General features: G+C 37.5%; 1 protein-coding gene across 5 annotated transcripts; it reads right to left on the bottom strand.

Moving 5' to 3' along the window:
- Positions 1-814: 814 nt before the first annotated feature.
- Positions 815-13297, bottom strand: LOC110629905 (U-box domain-containing protein 4). Of its 5 annotated transcripts, none has more exons than XM_021777109.2 (5): positions 13163-13297; positions 4952-5232; positions 3495-3611; positions 1167-3257; positions 815-1065 (listed from the first exon to the last, which is right to left on the bottom strand). In XM_021777109.2, exons 2-5 carry the CDS (start codon positions 5225-5227, stop codon positions 1009-1011), a joined length of 2541 nt encoding a protein of 846 aa, XP_021632801.1. In that variant the 5' UTR covers positions 5228-5232; positions 13163-13297; the 3' UTR covers positions 815-1008. The 5 variants fall into 5 exon arrangements, with proteins under 5 accessions (XP_021632801.1, XP_021632803.1, XP_021632804.1 ...); XM_021777111.2 differs by lacking the exon at positions 13163-13297 and adding an exon at positions 13058-13156; XM_021777112.2 differs by lacking the exon at positions 13163-13297 and adding an exon at positions 11882-13036.
- Positions 13298-14311: the final 1014 nt, after the last annotated feature.

Below are 14311 nucleotides of genomic sequence, written 5' to 3' on the forward strand. Positions count from 1 at the left end.
ATGTGAATAATAAAATTAATAAAAATTGATATAGTTATGTATTTAAGAATTATTTTATTATTTAAATAAAATTTTAAAAATTATATTATAATTTATCATTTTACTTATAACAAATTGAAAAGATTTAATTTTATCATTCAAAATTTAAAAGATATAAATATAAATTATTATAAATATTAAAATTTTTTTATTCAATACTCCTGTTAATAAAAATAAAAATAAAAATAAAAATAAAAATAAAAAATAAAAATGTTTAATGAGTTTTTTGAAAATAGAAGTAATAACTTATAAATAATAATATAAACTAAAAATTAAATTGTAAATCTCCTTTAAAATAATTAATAAATTTAGTAATTTATTATTATTTTTGTTAAATTATTAAATTACTTATACTTTACTATATTTCATACAATAGAAAATGTAAATTTTTTTTTTCTAGCATTGTCAATGGTAGTTGCCTATATTAAAACCATAGATTAATTGGGAGATTTTTCATAAAAGCCCTTAATAGAGTTTGATTAATTATATTTATAATAAATTAATCAAGATTAATATTTATACTTCAATTTAAAAAGCCACTTTTAAGAAAGATCATATTGTATCTCTTATTTATTCCAAATTAGATTGCTTTAATATCATAAACGAAATAAATAAAAAATTATTCATCACAAAGAAAATAAAACTATAAATTATTTTTAAACCTGTTTTTATAATTATAATATGATTAAAATTAATCATTAACAAAGTTTTTAAAATATAAAAATTAAATATTAAATTATGTTACTAAAATAAATTAATAAATAACCGCATAACGCGGGGCAAAACAACTAGTTCACCAGTAAAAAGGAATTTTCACAAGATGAATCAATCATGTTCTCTACAAATAAATTTTCCTCTACAAATAATGTAAAATTCAGGCAGCAAAACCTTAATATGCATATACACTGTATAGAACTCCAATCAAAACCTCTCATGGCAATGGCTGGTTAGTCTTAAAAAGCAAAAAACTCATTCCCTACCATTGCCATGTCGCTGGATTCTGAGGAACTGAAGCAATGACCGAGCCTGTAAGCAACCAACAACCAAAAAATCCCTTATTATTACCTTTTCAATGGGAGCTAAAAGAAAAGAGAAAAAGAATGGAAAACCATAATCAGACAGTATACCTTTTCTTTAGCCCTTGGGGTGCCGAACCGCGATAAAGCCACTAATGGCGGTACAGCACCTTCTTGGAGCACAATGTAGCAAAACTTCTTATCATTTATGCAAAGCTGCCAAAGTGCAGCAGCAGCATTTTCCTTCCCTCTTGCAGAACCCAACTCAACAATCTCAACCAGAAAAGGGATCCCACCCTCTTGATCAATTGCACTCCTTCCATCAGGAATTGTAGCAAGATTAGCCAAAACAGCAACTGCTTTGTCAACCATCCCAGCTGCTGGGTCCATCAACTCCACAAGGTGCTTAACAGCACCAGCTTGCACAATTTGGGCTTTGTTTTCATGAAGTATTGACAAATTAAACAAAGCTGCGGCTGCATCCTTCTTTCCCCGCGGTCTTCCATTCCCCAACAAATCAACCAGAGGTCTCACAGCCCCAGACCGTCCTATCCTGACCTTGTTATCCTCGATTACCGATAGGCTAAACAGAGTAGCAGCTGAATTCTCCTTTGCCTCCGGAGCTCCTGTTTCTAGAACATGAATAAGAGGTTCAATAGCATCAACATTGGTAATTGCTGTTTTGTTGTTATCATTAATTGACAAGTTAAGGAGTGCTGTGACAGCATTTTCTTGAATTTTCATGTCAGTTGATCGAAGCAAGTTAACTAACAAGTTAATGGCTCCACAGTTTGCTATAACAATCCTATTGTCCGTGTTGTGTTTAGCAAGTGTCCTGAGTTCAGCCGTTGCCTCTCTTTGAGAATCAACTGAATTGCTCTTCAAGTCCTCAACCAGCTTCCGAACATTGGTTTCAACACCAGAAAGATTAGCTCTTGTTCCCACAGCAGAAGAAGAAACTACTCTTGGAACAAGCCTATCTATCGGCTGCCGCCAGATTGTTTGACTTCGAGATCGTGTCTCAACCACACGGGGTGAGAACTCAGGTTCTCTATGAGGGGTGTTCAAAGTAGTAGAAGCCTGTGGCTCTGTTTCTATTTCAACAGGCTCTGTTTCTATTTCACCTGAAGTATCACTAGTGCAGGGAGCAAGATGGTTTGACATAGCTGAACACTCATTAGCATCTGCATGTACTCCTTGAGGAAAATTTCCATTAGCAATTGCACTGGAGGCTGAAGCATTTCTATGGTGGTTCTGAGTTATTGGTCCATCAGCTCTAACAGCATTCAAAACTTGCTTCCTAGATGGTGATACAGGATGGTAGACAATTGAATCCACGCTCCTTTCATCCAAGTTAGCCGACCTTTCCTCAGAACTTGTTAGTGATATTATCATGTCCAAACCCAGTTTGTTTTCTACTACACCTAATAAGGAATTCTCAGATGTAGAACAGGGATGAAGTGGAGAAGTTCCCTCTTGACAAATCCCACTAGAAGAGATCCAATTCATTCTAGGAGAACCAGTAGACTGAGTTGACTCAGGTGACATCGGTTCGTCGCCCCTGGATTGAGGAAAAACATGTGAATCCCTGGATATGGCACCAGACTCAGCATGTACAAGGAGAGGTGAGGGCTGATTGAAGCTCAATGACTTTACAGGATCACACGGCTTCACATTGTTGGACTCGCACCAATTTGCAATTAAAGCCTTTACAGTGTAATTAGGTATCAGATTGGAGCGATCAAGAGTCTGCCTTGTCTTTGGGCATACAGTGAGCCCAAGTTCAATCCAATTTTTAATGAATGCTCGCTCATAGGTTTGCCCAGATGCCACAATCACTGGATCACTCATCAATTCAAGAGAAAGAGGACAGCAAAAATCACCTGGTATTGGGACTGGGCCATTGGTCTGAGACTGTTTTATCAGAACAAGACGATCACGCATGCAGGTGACAAGAGAAATCATTTGATCGAATAACTCGGGTTCCATGGTGTTTTCCACTTGTTCAGCATTCTCCTTCAACTTCTCAAGGGCTACCACTTCAATCAGAATATCTTGATTGGATCTTAAGTTTAAACTCTCTGCGACTTTCACCAGAATCTCAGAGCTAGATTCAACACTCTCCGCTTGAATCCTAATAGCTTCTCTAACAATAGATGATGTTTGTTCATATCCCATTGGCTTAATTTTCAGTGTGCAGTACTGCAATAAGTCATGTCAATGGTCAGTTGCCATGAAAGGGATTTAGTCCGGACAAAAATTTATATTGATTCTGCCTCACTCCAAATGCATGATTCTTTGATGATTGAACAATCTGCCATGGCCTTGCCTAACTATTGGCCAAACAAAGTTGAGCCTTATGCTCTATTTACAATATAGCAGCAAAATCTTAAAAAAAAGAAAAAGGAAAAAAGGTAAAAAAAAATCAAGGATAATTACCTCAAGGGACGATGAACTTAATTCATCAGGGAAATGTTCACGGGAAGACTTCAACAGCTGAAAAAAATCCAGACCCAAGTTCCGGATCTTTGATATTAATGATTCAATTTGCAGAACCTAGACAAACAGAAAAAAGATTATTTAAAAATACTGTCCTTAAGGAAGGTTACATACATTCAGCATTATTTTATTGTCCTTTCCTCCTTTTTCCCCTTTCTTTAGTGAGTTGTGCTCATCAAGTATTCGAGCTAAAAAGACCGTGAAATTTTCATTTCTTAAGGAATAATCCATGCCAGACAGAATGATGCTTAGACAATGAATCTTAAGGCAATAACTTTTCATTTTAAAAGTTAAGAAAGAACAAACTTTAATCCCATGGTATTATACGAGCTCCACCAATTTGCAGTTAAGCTTTTCCCATTCCTGTTACTTCTCAAATGCATCTACCAGAATTTGCAAGTGTTGTGCTTCAGTTCAATTTTTTTTTTTATACATGAAATTATATTGGAGAAATGAACTGCCTCATAAACAGATCAAATTATCACAATCTAGTACAGAATACTTATTTTACTTTTTTTTTCTTTAGCAAACTTGCAGCACTCTTTTCATTAGCTAAATTGCATACCATGGTTCTTACACATACCAGTCAAAGAAATAGGAGAGAATCCACCCAGACAAAAAGAGAAACTCCACTGTAATTCATAGAGCCATTTAGTTATCCTTACAAGAATCGAACAATTTGTAAACCACACTGACAACTTTTATTCCCTCTCCTCTTCCACTCCATACCACTATTATAAGCACATCTAGCACCATATCAACACCAGATCTCACATTCAGAGCCTGCTCGCATCATTAGTTTAGCATACTTCTCCAGCAATGTAAAATTTCTAAGCACTAGCAGAACCACTGACTTAATCCGCCAGCAACGACTTAGGTAATTTCACTACCACTAATAATTAACCCACACAAATAACACATCGGCCACTTCCGCAAATATTTTAGAGTAAATCTAAACCTCCTAATCTAAGCTGTTTTAGGTTCTCTAATTAATTTGGAAGCAAAACATAGCTGGTCCCAAGCCAGCTTAAAGCTCAGTCATGCCTCATGATCCTTATGATACAAAAGTTGTACCTAATTTGAAAGCAGAGACCAGAACATATAATTTGCACACAAGTCCTTTCATTATATTTCTTAAAAGGGAGTCAGGGGGAGCAAAAAAATGGGCCATGGTACATACAGAAGTCTCCCCTTATACAAAAGACTGATAAGCATGAAAAGAACACACCACCCCCTTTTTAAGCACTTGTTCAGAAGATGTTAATGCTGACATTAAAAAGAAAATGTAAACGATAGTTCTCACATGAAAGGGAAAATATATCACCTCATAAGCATGATCTGCTTTCCCTCAAAATATATAAGCAACACAAATTAGCTATCAAAATCTTGGAACTTACAAAATAAACTTTACTTGACAATGGTTGCCAGTTTTCGAAGAGTTCCCTCAGTTCATCAACAGATTCGCACAATTCACGAAATATATTATCAAGCACTTCATCAGAAGCTATTTCAAAATCAACAAAAGCACAAAGTATTGGCTTCAACAACTTCAATATCTCTTTTGCCTTCTGGCAATACTTCTGCACTAGGTTGGAGCTGAAGTTTTCAACTGATGATAAACATAAAAAAGAGGAGATGTTATTGAGAAGTGTTCTCAACAATGATATTTCCATCACACCTGCATCACCCAAAAAAAAAAAAAATCACAAATTGCACCACCAAAGGAAAAAAGGAAAAGAAAAGAAAAAGGCAACAAATTAGTAAGTATCCACAGGGAGCTTCTTTGAACCAAAACACTGAACAAATGCAAAGGCACATATTAATGCTTATATATCTGATAATGCGAGATCCGGCAGGGTGGCCAGGTGCCTAATTCAATGAATCGATATGATGCGAGATCCGGCAGGGTGGCCAGGGGCCTAATTCAATGAATCGATTGTTGGTCCATGACTGAACTGATGAGGGGTGGATACTTTTGAAATTTTATATGGGTCCCTCCATGGCTGATCTTGAGGAAAGGGACTACAAAATATGAGAAAAATGTTAGGAGTCCACTAGGGTGCCCAAGGTGAAGACCCTCCGATGCATAACTCAGATTGGGACCCTTTAATAGTGTTGAGAGAAATAAAACAGAGAGGAGAAAAGAAGAGAAGAGTAAGCTCCCGAGAGAGGAAGGATGGGTTTTAGAGTTTCTCTCTGTGTGTCAGAGAGAGAGGGTTTTTTTCTTAGAGAATGTCTCTTTCTTTTGGGTTAGTTCAGTGATATATATATCTCTGATTATTCTAACGCCCTTTGTGTCGTGTCTCCGTCGGATTAGGCAGGGATACTTTTTGACAGGTGTGTCAAGCGGCACATTAATGATGAGCGACTAGACAATGAATGCAGAGCTAGCTAGTTCTTACATTCTGCACGCGCATTTATGATCTAGTACCATATCAAGGAGACAACTAGTGCATAGAAAATCAGCATCCTTACCCTGGCTTTGTCAAATTGTGTCTGGTTCATCGATCTATATAGAGGTGAGTTCTTTCCGGTCACTGAGGTCGGTCACGTCTACATTAAAAGTCTCATTGAAGAGGCCAGTCTGTCTGTTCCGAGCTTTGGTAAACTCAGAGGTATTGGTAATCTGATTTTTCATACTCAATAGATCGGGCTTCCTACTGCCCGGTCCAACTAAATGGAAAGGTTCGCACGATCCTTCTGAATCACGTGTACACGTGTCATAATTTTAATGGGTCCTATTCTATCAGTTGCCCTTTCGCTACTCCAATGGTTATTTATGACTGTCGAAGAAGGGAACTCGACCTGCTAACTCGGCGCCATCTATTTATTTAGTAGACGCTTATGCATTTCGAAGGGAAGTACAATAAGTTGAATGGATCAACTTAACATAGATCGAATCAAGAGAGCAAATTTCACATCTTGATAATCTTCCCTTTGGGAGATCCAATCTCGGTGGTCTTCTTCATGAAAAGTCTGACCTTGGTAGTTTTCCTTTTAGAAGGTCTAATCTCGATGGTCTGCCTTTCCAGCCTTGCCTTTCTGACCTGACCTTATTGGTCTATCTTTTTGGATCTTCTTCCGAGCATTTTGCTCTGAAGCATTTTACGGGCTTTAAGCCCTAGGTCTTTTTAATGAGCGTTTCAGTTGGTTAGCTTTACGAGCATTTTAGCTCTTTCGGACTCTTTAGTCGTGAACGTTCATCCGAACTCTCTATATTACTCCAAACTCTTTAGTTTTGATTCTTGTTCTAAGCATTTTTGCTCTTGTATTTATTATGGGCATTTAGCCCTGAGTTTTCTTTCGGACATTTCTGCTCTCGTGCTTCCTTTGGGCACTTAACCCTGAATCTGCTTTCGAGCATTTTGTTCTTGCATTTCTTCCGGACTCTTTTGTCATTAGTTTGCCTCCAAGCATTTTTGCTTTTGAGTTGCTTTCGGGCTCTTAGCCCTGAGACTTTTTCCGAACATTTTACTCTTTAAGCATCTTCCAGACACTTAGCCCTGATTCTTTATCTGAGCACTTTAGCTCTCTATTATCTTTTGGGATTTTGTACTTTTGAGCGTTTTTGCTCTCGCACTTCTTCCAAGCTTTTGCTCTTAAGCATTTTCCGGACTTCTAGCCCTGATCCGAGCATTTTTGCTCTTGTGCTTCTTTCGGGCTTTTTCCCTTAACCGTTTTCTGAGCTTTTAGCCCTGATTCTTCTTTCATGCCTTACCCTTCTTTGAGGGTTATTTATGAGCCGAAGGGAATCCACTTCCAGCATTTCGCTCTTGCGTTTCTTCCCAGCATTTAGTCTTGAATCCGCTTTCGAGCATTTTTGCCCTTAAGCATTTCTTAGGCTATTTGCCTTTAAGCATTATTCTGGACTTTTTAGCTTCGATTATTCATCTGAGCTCTTTGGCTCTTTGTATCTTCCGGACATTTTGCCTTTAAGCGCTTCCTGGGCTTTTTTCTCTCAAGCATCTTCCGCACTGGTTGGACTTTTCTTTTATTTTGTTCCTCAACTCGGCTTACCTGGTACCAAGGGTCAATTTTTGAGGCCGACACCTGCCGCGGTTGGATCTTCTTCATTTAATTCCTCAACTCGACTTAGTGATGCCAGAGGTCTATTTCCGAAACCGGCACCTGCCGTGGTTTGACTTCTTCATTAGTTGAGCCTCAACTTGGCTTAGTGGTGCCAGGGTCTATTTCCAAGGCCGGCACCTGCCGTGTTTGGGTTTCTTCATTTGATTCCCTCAATTCGACTTATTGGTGTCAGGGGGTCTATTTCCGAGACTGGCACCTGCCATGGTTGGGCTTCTTCATTTCATTCCTCAACTCGACTTATTGGTGTCAGGGGTCTATTTCTGAGGCCGGCACCTGCCGTGGTTGGGCTTTTTTCTTTGTTGGGTCCTCAAATCGGCTTAGTGGTGTCAGAGTTCTATTTTCAAGGCCGACACCTGCCACGGTTAGGATCTTCACTTTCTCAACTCAGCTTAGTGGTGCCAGGGGTCTATTTCCGAGCCCGGCACCTGTCGTGATTGGGATCTTCACTTCCTCAACTCGGCTTAGTGGTGCCAAGGGTCTATTTCCAAGCTCGACACCTGTTGCGGTTAGGATCTTCACTTCCTTAACTCAGCTTAGTGGTGCCAGGGGTCTATTTTCGAGGCCGGCACCTACCGTGGTTGGGGTCTTCACTTCCTCAACTCGGCTTAGTGGTGCTAGGGGTCTATTTTCGAGGCCTATACCTGCTATAGTTGGGGTCTTCACTTCTTCAACTCAGTTTAGTGGTGCCAGAAGTCTATTTCCGAGGCTGGCATCTGCTGTGGTTGGGGTCTCCATTTCCTCAACTCGGCTTATCTGGTGCCAGAGGTCTATTTTCCGAGGCCGGAACCTACCGTAGTTAGGTTTTTCTTCATTTTGTGGTCGTGGCTTCCAGGCTTATTAGCCTTGCTCTTACTTTTAAAATTTATCTGCAAAATAAAAGCTTGTACAAAGTATATGTAACGAGAATGCTCATTGTTGATTGAATAATATTGATCAAAGAATATTGTGGCATGCAAGATACTTAAGTTCACATTTCAAATGAATTCAGATATTAATTTTGACCAACTACATCATCTCATACGATTCAAAGAATCCAATAAATAATGTTTCTCATGCATAAATCATTTCACAGTTTCCACATCACATAGCAACATGCTTAAACAAATAATCCTTTTCTCAGTGTATTCATGCTAATATTAATCACCGATGGCTTTTTAAGCTACTTCAGTATACTATCATGTTCAGGTTCATATACACAGGGCTTTCGTCTAAGATTGTAAATTTTATAACTAGTTTATGATAGCAAAAATACTTTGAGCTAAAAAGTAATTGTACAAATTAGGTAACTCGTACACGTCACCTCTCTTCCATGATTGGTGAATCGCTCTTGTGTTGCTCTTCTTCTTATATCAACATCTTCCTCTATCTAATTTTTGCTTTTAAATGCAGTTGGTGATTTTTGGGTCTTTCACCATCTCTCTTCCCTTCGGTCTTTCTAGTTGTTTGGTTATTAGTTTTTCTTGATTTTCCATGTAGATCTCAATGGAAACTCCGGCGGCAGAATAGTCTCCTTTGTTCCCACATACAACACTACTTGATGATGCGAGATTCGGCGGGATGGCCAGATGCGTACTGTTACGTCCATAAAGTTTGAAAATGTGCAACACCATACTGGGGAAGATGTTGCCATAAAGATTGTTTGGGGAGTGCTCAGGCGGACCCTTGTGTGTGGGATTACCATTCCTGCATACACTGGTCGGAAGTTGGAGCCGCTCCCCTGATGAGCCCAAGGCAAGGCAAAACCAGTCAGCGTGACAAGACTCCTCAATCGGCTAAACTTGGTAGGCTATAACCTTGTATGGGGCTAGTCAAGTGCTGCATGGGTACAGTTCGTTAAAGGCGCCCATGATAAATAGTACCAGAGTGAAGGTGGGCTTCCGCATGGTACGCATTGCCAACCCACCTAACGATCCTGGAAGAATAGAGGAGTGGAGGAGTTGTCTTTCCTAGCGTGGGTGACCCAGCAGAATGACTAGGTGCGTAGTTGAGTTGAGCTTCCAAGGTGAAGGGGAGGAAGGATTGATGCTGCACACCGAGGTGCTATATCAGACTCACTGGTCAGGAAAGTGGTGTCCAAATCAAATTACGGGGCAAAAGTATGAGTGAGGATCGAGTTCCTTGGTTGCCTCAAGTAGGGGTGAGCAGTATTCGGTTTAAACTGAAAAAACCGATCAAACCAAATTAATTCGAAAATTTGGTTCGATTTTTTATTCATTTCATTTCGGTTCGGTTTTTAATTTAAAAATTTTCGGTTCAGTTTTGATTAGAAAAAAATAAAAAAAATTGAACCGAATCGATTTGTGATAATAGTATATTATTTTTAATGATATAGAGATATTAGATCATAATCAAAATTAAAATATTTCAATTAAATTGTAAAATACTAAAAATAAGGTGTAAATAGTAAAACTTTTATTAAAAATTCAAACCAAACCGAATCGAATCAGACCGGTTCGATTCTATTCGGTTCCGACCTGTTCGATTTTCATAAATACCAAGGTGAAGGGGAGTAAGGATTGATGTTGTGCGCACCGGTGCTATATCGGACTCACTGGTCAGGAAAGTGGTGTCCAGAGCAAGTTGCTGGGCAAAAGTATGAGTGAGGATTGGGTTCCTTGGGTGCCTCAAGGGGTGGGGTAAGGCAGATAACGCCTGCGTTCCGAAGGGACTGAGACTTCCCCTTTGGCTCGTTGCACTGGTAGCTTGAGTGGAGAAGCGTCACTTCGGAGAAACACTATTGGGATCAAACATAATATGCTTAAAAGCAGACATGCTCAAGGGCAAACATGATTTGAGTGGAGGAGAGTTGTCACATCCATAAAGTTTGGGGATGTGCAACACATGCTAGGGAAGCGAAATCAGTCAGTGTGGCAAGACTCCTCAATCGATTGAACTTGGCAGACTATAACCTCGTATGGGCCTAGTTAAGTGCCGCATGGGCGCAGTTCGTTAAAGGCGCCCGTGGCACGTGGTATCAGAGCAAAAGTAGGCTTCCACATGGCACACATTGCCAACCCGCCTGACGATCTTGGAATAACAGAGGAGTGGAGTTGTCTTTCCTAGCGTGGGTGACCCAGCAAAGTGACTATGTGCGTAGTTGAGTTGAGCTTCCAAGGTGGAGGGGAGCAAGGATTGATACTGCACACACCATTGTCTTTCCTAGCGTGGGTGACCCAGCAAAGTGACTATGTGCATAGTTGAGTTGAGCTTCTAAGGTGGAGGGGAGCAAGGATTGATATTGCACACACCGACATACTATATCGGACTCACTGGTCAGGAAAGTGGTGTCCAGAACAAGTTGTGGGGCAAAAGTATGAGTGAGGATCGAGTTCCTCGGGTACCTCAAGGGGTGGGGCAAGGAAGATAAAGCCTACATTCCGATGGGACTGGGATGTCCACTTTGGCTCGTTGCGCTCATAGCTTGAGTGTAGGAGCGTCACTTCGGAGAAACATAAATGCAAACATGCTTGAAGGCAAGCACAGTTTGAGTGGAGGAGAGTTGTCACGTTCATAAAGTTTGGGGATGTGCAACACTATGCTGGGGAAGATATTACCGTGAAGATTGGTTGGAGAGTGCTCAGGAGCACCCTTGTGAGTGGGATTACCATTCTTGCATACATTGGTCGGGGGTTGGAGCCGCTCCCCTAATGAGTCCAAGGTAGGGCGAAACCAGTCAGTGTGGCAAGACTCCTCAATCGGCTGAACTTAGTAGGCTATTACCTTGTAGGGTCTTGGTCAAGTGTCGCATGGGCGCAGTTCGTTAAAGGCGCCTGTGACAGTACACCTGAATAGGGGCCCGATTCGATGGATTGATCGTTGATTTGTGACTGAATAAATGAGGGGTGGATGCTTTGGAGATTTCATATTGGTCCCTCCATGATTGATCTTGAGGAAAGGGTCTGCAAAATATGGAAAAAAGGTCAGGGGTCTACCGGGGGACCCTTCGATACTCAAGTCAGATCTTGAGACCCTTTAATAGAGTTGAGAGAAATAAAACGGAGAGGAGAAGAGCAAGCTCCCGAAAGAGGGAAGATGAGTTTTAGAGTTTCTCTCTATGTGTCAGCGAGAGAGAGAGATTTTTCCTTGGAGAAGAAGATGTCCCCTTCTTTTAGGTTATTTTGACACCCTTTGTACCGTGTCCCCATTGGGTTGAGTAGGGATATTTTTTGGTAGGTGTGTTAGGCAGCATATTAATAATGAGCAACAGAGCACTGAATGAAGAGTTAGCTAGTTCGTACCTTCTACACACGTATTTATGATCCTGATATCGTACCAAGGAGACGGCTAGTATGTAGGAGGCCAGCATCCTTACCTTGGTTTCGTCAGGTCGTGCCTGGTTTATCCGACTTATTTAGAGGTGAGTTCTTTCCGATCACTGAAATTGGCCACGTCTGCATTTAAAACCTCATTGTAATATGAGTTTTGAAGAGGTCTATCCATCCTCTCCAGGCTTTGAAGAGGCTCTGGACTTTGGTAAACTCAGAGATGTTGGTAGTTTGATTCTTCGTATTCAATAGGTCGGACTTCCTACTGCCTAGTCTGACCAGATAGAAAAGTTCGCATGACTCTTCTGAATCACGTGTACACATGTCGTGATCTTAATGGGTCCTATTTTTTATATGTTATCAATATAATATGCATGGAAACCAGCATCTATGGATTACACTTTATAGGCATTATCCTAAGGTATCTAATCACTCACTATCTTACAATAACCACAGGAAATTTGGTATCTGACTATGGAATGTTAAAGGGCGAGTTAAAAAATGGCTTAGTGAAAACATAATACTAAGCAATCAAAATTGGAAACAAACCCAAAAATAACTAATCTTTTTTACTAAAAGTTTCCTTCAATTTTTATAATCCATTTGAGAGTAACAAAAGCATGCAATGTAGATATCTACTTGAACATTGTACTATATTCCTATTTGCTACCAATAAAAAACCCAGTCATTATTTTTAAAGAAAAATTAGAAGGATTATATAATTGAAAATAAACTATTGTGGAACTAAAAGAACTAACATCAAAACAATAAGGGCATTTGATGCTCATCTTGTATGCCTATTTCACAACTACACAGAAGATGATACAGCAGATACTCAACTGAATAAATTCATATAACCATCTCAAAATCACTTCTTTCAAAACCCATAATCAGGCAACTATTATAAACCCTTGCACATTGATTCGGCAAACCAAATAATTTTGCTACAGAGCCACATATATCAGTTCATTGCAAGATTCTAAAAACCAATCACAATGATACATATATCAGTTCTAGTTTACTTCAGTGTATAGAATAATAGACCATTACATTTTAGTTGCTTATCTAAATTAAACACATACCCATCGAGAGAGAACGAATTTTACTAATAATAATAATAATAAAATATTCAACATTTTTTTTTCATACTTGATTCTGTAGACGGCAAAGCAATAAACGTATGTAAATGAGAAATTCTAGATAGATGAAATCAGAAGAACAGAAGAAGATGAAGAAGGAGGAGGAAACCAGTACCTGAGCTGACCAGAGAGAATACAACATAAAATAACCGAATTAGCAAAAAATTTTGGGGTTTTACAAAAATCACCACCCAGTTTTAGCTTATTATTCTCCTCGGCCAAAGTTGTTTCTGATTTTCCTTTTTTTCCCCCAATAGTTAGCCCGTTTCTATAGTCTTCAGCTTTATTTAAAATAATTCCATTCTTTAATTATTTTTTTTTTAACGATATAAGTCTTCTGAAAGTTTTCTATAAAAATATTATTCAAAACATAATAATAATAATAATAATTTTTAATAATTGCATCTTGAATTATTCACAATAATCTAATTGTAATCCTACGATTAATTATATTTTTTCTTTGAAATTATTAATACATTATTAAAAATTAATAGAATTACAATCTCATAAATTTCCAAGTTTATGAAAAATATACTGCATTCAATCATTATATCATAACTAAACCTAGTTATTTATATTTGAAAATATTTTCTAAAAGTGGAAACTATTTTTCAATAAAATGATTTATTTTTTATTATTTAATTTTAATTTAAAAATAAATATATTAATAAATTTATATATTAAAATCTTAATAATATTCTCAAAATATAAAAAATGATTTTATATTTTAAAAAATAAATTTTTTTAATCTAAAATGACTTAATTTTTTAATTAATTTTTTTCAATGTTCTAAACACCAGAAAATATAAAAAATATTTTTTGTAAAATAAATAAAATCTAAGTTGATATTTTTATTAATTTTTAATAGTTAAAAATAGATATAATTCTACTTTTGCCAATAATTTAAAATACTATTATTAAAAAAGTTTCGTATATAATTATAAAAATATTAATTTTCAATTATCTCAATTAAATATTTATATTAATTTTTTAAAAATAATTAACACATACAATGATATATAATTTAAAATACATTTTTTTGCAAAAAGTAATTTATAAATAAAAAGTGTTTTTCAACTAAATTATTTTTAAAAAATGATATACTTTCTTTTTTTTTTAAATTAATATATACATATATGGATAGATTGCAGTAGTGTTAATGAAAAAAATTAAATTTTAAAAGCTTCTTAATTTAATTTTTTTTATTGATCAAATTTTGTTTTTTTAAACTAATTTATTTGAGTAGATAAACATTTTTCATAAA

This window comes from Manihot esculenta, chromosome 13, assembly GCF_001659605.2.
Source record: "Manihot esculenta cultivar AM560-2 chromosome 13, M.esculenta_v8, whole genome shotgun sequence".
Lineage (NCBI taxonomy): Eukaryota > Viridiplantae > Streptophyta > Magnoliopsida > Malpighiales > Euphorbiaceae > Manihot > Manihot esculenta.